Genomic DNA, 2,036 nt, shown 5'->3' with positions numbered 1-2,036 from the left:
GTCCAGCCAGAGACTCCAGCCACAGTCCAGCCACAGTCCAGCCAGAGACTCCAGAGTCCAGCCAGAGACTCCAGCCACAGTCCAGCCAGACTCCAGCCACAGTCCAGCCAGAGACTCCAGCCACAGTCCAGCCAGAGACTCCAGAGTCCAGCCAGAGACTCCAGCCAGACTCCAGCCACAGTCCAGCCAGAGACTCCAGCCAGACTCCAGCCACAGTCCAGCCAGAGACTCCAGCCAGACTCCAGCCACAGTCCAGCCAGAGACTCCAGCCAGACTCCAGCCACAGTCCAGCCAGAGACTCCAGCCAGAGGTGGTCAGTGAAACCTGCAGTGGGGATGGACAGTGCCTGTGGAGTGTGACAGCTTGGCTTGGAGAGCCTGATGGATGAAGAGCTTGGGGGCTATGGGAGAGGAGCCGGGGGGAGGCGGCTGTAACGGCAGCTGTAACAGCTCGGAGCCCCAGCATGGGCACCCTTACTCGGTGCAGGCGGCACTGGCCCTCACCTCGGTGGTGGGTTTCATCATGATGCTCACCATCCTGGGCAACGTGCTGGTGGTGATCGCCGTGTTCACCAGCCGGGCTCTGCGGGCTCCCCAGAACCTGTTCCTGGTGTCACTGGCCACGGCGGACATCCTGGTGGCCACGCTGGTGATGCCCTTCTCGCTGGCCAAGGAGCTGATGGGCTACTGGTATTTTGGGGAGGTTTGGTGCGAGATCCACCTGGCGCTGGACGTCCTGTTCTGCACCGCTTCCATCGCCCACTTGTGCGCCATCAGCCTGGACAGGTACTGGTCCATCAGCCAGGCTATCGAGTACAACCTGAAGAGGACTCCCAAGAGGATCAAGTGCATCATTGTGATAGTGTGGGTGATCGCGGCGGTCATCTCCTTCCCCCCTCTCATCACCAACGGCAACAAGGAGCACTCTGCCCAGGACAGCCCCCAGTGTGAGATTAACACCGAGGTCTGGTACATCATCTCCTCCTGCATCGGCTCCTTCTTCGCCCCCTGCATCATCATGATCCTGGTCTACGTCCGCATCTACCAGATCGCCAAGCTGAGGACCAGGCACCCGCCGGGGGACCGGCAGCCCCCCCGCCACCCCCCCACCGCCTCCCCCCCAGCCATGAACGGCTCCCAGGCGGCCAACGGCTTCGACGGCGACGAGTCTTCCTCCTCGGAGCACCAAGCCCCCGCCTGCCAGCCCCCGCCACCCCCCAAAGCCCGGGGCAAAGTCAAGGCGGTGCAGGGCAAAGTGGTCAGCAGCCTGGTCAAGGCGGAGAACGGCGGCCGCTGGAAGGGTCGCCAGAACCGGGAGAAGAGGTTCACCTTCGTGCTGTCGGTGGTGATCGGGGTGTTCGTGGTGTGCTGGTTCCCTTTCTTCTTCACCTACTCCCTGACCGCCATCTGCCCCCAGCTCTGCCCCGTGCCCGAGAGACTCTTCAAATTCTTCTTCTGGTTCGGCTACTGTAACAGTTCCCTCAACCCGCTCATCTACACCATCTTCAACCACGACTTCAGAAAAGCCTTCAAGAAAATCCTGTGCCGAGGCAACCGCCGGCACAAAGTCTAGACTGTGTGTGCCCGGCTGGGCCACTGTACAGCGAGCCATTGGACTCTCTCTCTGTGCCGCCTGCACTATATTTATAAATGTGAGTTCAGAATAAAAGGGAACTTTGTGTTTTTTGCATTGAAGTCTCTTTTATAATTCTAAGGCTTGTTCTCACTCAGTGTGAATGGGTCTCGGCACACACACACACATTCCCACACACACACATTCACAACACACTGATATTCTCACACACACACATATATACACACATTCATACACAATACACACATTCACACACATATACACTCACATTCATACACGATACACACATTCACACACATATACACTCACATTCACACACATACATACACACATTCACACACATACACTCACATTCTCAGACAATACAGATTCACATTCATACACACACATGTGCACACATTCTCACACACATGCACACTGACATTTGCACTCACTTTCACACA

At 57.2% G+C, this 2,036-nt stretch overlaps 1 protein-coding gene across 1 annotated transcript; it reads left to right on the top strand.

Annotated features, from left to right (window-relative positions):
- The first annotated feature begins 246 nt into the window (after nt 1–246).
- On the top strand, nt 247–1,689 carry adra2a (adrenoceptor alpha 2A). Its single transcript, XM_080205308.1, has one exon. The coding sequence runs from the start codon at nt 385–387 to the stop codon at nt 1,570–1,572; it is 1,188 nt and encodes a 395-aa protein (XP_080061434.1). The 5' UTR covers nt 247–384; the 3' UTR covers nt 1,573–1,689.
- The last annotated feature ends 347 nt before the right edge of the window (nt 1,690–2,036 follow it).

The sequence above is a fragment of the Carcharhinus amblyrhynchos genome, chromosome 17 (genome assembly GCF_965287045.1).
Source record: "Carcharhinus amblyrhynchos chromosome 17, sCarAmb.v2.hapA, whole genome shotgun sequence".
Classification (NCBI taxonomy): Eukaryota; Metazoa; Chordata; class Chondrichthyes; order Carcharhiniformes; family Carcharhinidae; genus Carcharhinus; species Carcharhinus amblyrhynchos.
The sequence above is the reverse complement of the archived record's forward strand: the minus strand, read 5'-3'. Positions and strand labels throughout refer to the sequence as shown.